Source organism: Rhagoletis zephyria, unplaced genomic scaffold (genome assembly GCF_001687245.7).
Source record: "Rhagoletis zephyria isolate East Lansing unplaced genomic scaffold, Rhagoletis_zephyria_1.1 Rzeph_scaffold_82836, whole genome shotgun sequence".
NCBI classification, from domain to species: domain Eukaryota; kingdom Metazoa; phylum Arthropoda; class Insecta; order Diptera; family Tephritidae; genus Rhagoletis; species Rhagoletis zephyria.
In genome coordinates this window covers 1-1,064 of record NW_016239884.1, presented here as the reverse complement: position 1 = coordinate 1,064, position 1,064 = coordinate 1, and the positions used below count along the sequence as shown (strand labels likewise).

The 1,064-nt window shown below is 37.6% G+C and overlaps 1 protein-coding gene across 1 annotated transcript; it reads right to left on the bottom strand.

The window, feature by feature from the left end:
* Positions 1-6: 6 nt before the first annotated feature.
* LOC108357710 (amyloid protein-binding protein 2-like) lies at positions 7-1,058 on the bottom strand (the record flags this gene model as incomplete). Its single annotated transcript, XM_017608784.1, has 3 exons — positions 821-1,058; positions 366-531; positions 7-57 (listed from the first exon to the last, which is right to left on the bottom strand). Coding segments are annotated over exons 1-3 (298 nt in total), but the record flags the coding sequence as incomplete, so codon positions are not given.
* Positions 1,059-1,064: the final 6 nt, after the last annotated feature.

Here is a 1,064-nt window from a genome sequence, read left to right as displayed (position 1 = left end):
ACAAGCCTAAGTAGTCATATTCTAGTCCTGAATACGATTTTCCGAATAGCCGTAAACCTGTAAGGATATAAGACAAAATATGATTAGATATAGATAGATAGATAAAGAGGATAAGGCTTTTACTGCATACGGAAGAGTATATTGGCCATACAAATGTACATAAATTTGTGATAAACATTTCCAATCTTTAAAGAATTTGCATAGGTTGGCTCTGGTTGCTTAGCGGCAAAGGAGCATTTAGCGAGCAAAGAAGAGCTGAAGCAAGTACTACATTTATACCAGCTTTGCCTTTTAGCGAGCTATTTCAATCAATGCCTCATTTGCTAATAACCATCGAAAAGTCATGTAACTCTACTAATACTTACTAATCTCAATGCTGCGCATGTACAATGATTCTGCTTCGCGATATTTTCCCATATGATAATTATAAAGTGAAGCCAAGTGACCAATCGACAGACCCACTTCATAATCATAGGCACCCAAAAGATCTGTTTTAATTTGTATTGCTTTTAGATGCATACGTTCCGCTTCCTGTAAAGAATAAACGAAAATATATGTGAAAATGTAGTGGCGAAATAGTGCTTTTTGATAGTAGTTAAATTGTTAAGTAATGAAAATTTATAATAATTTATATGGAGATTCCTTTTCCAGCATCTAGCGTGCTGAAGTTGTATGCCGAATCACGTCGATTCAATATCCACTGACCCCTAAAAAATGTTGACTGATAAGATGTGATCTGCAAAATAACAGCTAAACCTTCTACAAACTACTTTTGACGATAACAAAAAATTATACACGGAGCACGGATACACCTTCGTACCTCAAATCGATTCATAGTTTGATAAAGTCGGCCTAAATTGCCGTAGTGCTTAGCTGTTTGCACGTTCACTTCGCCGAACATTTCCAATGATAACTTCAGCGCAAAATTATGCAGCTCCTCAGATTGGCGCAAAAGTCCATCTTCATCAGCGCCTCCGTCAGTTAGCTTATCTAACGCGATTTCCTCAAGTAGCAGCGCTTTCACACGTTTTGCTGATGCCAGCACCAAGTGATTTCTCGGCACT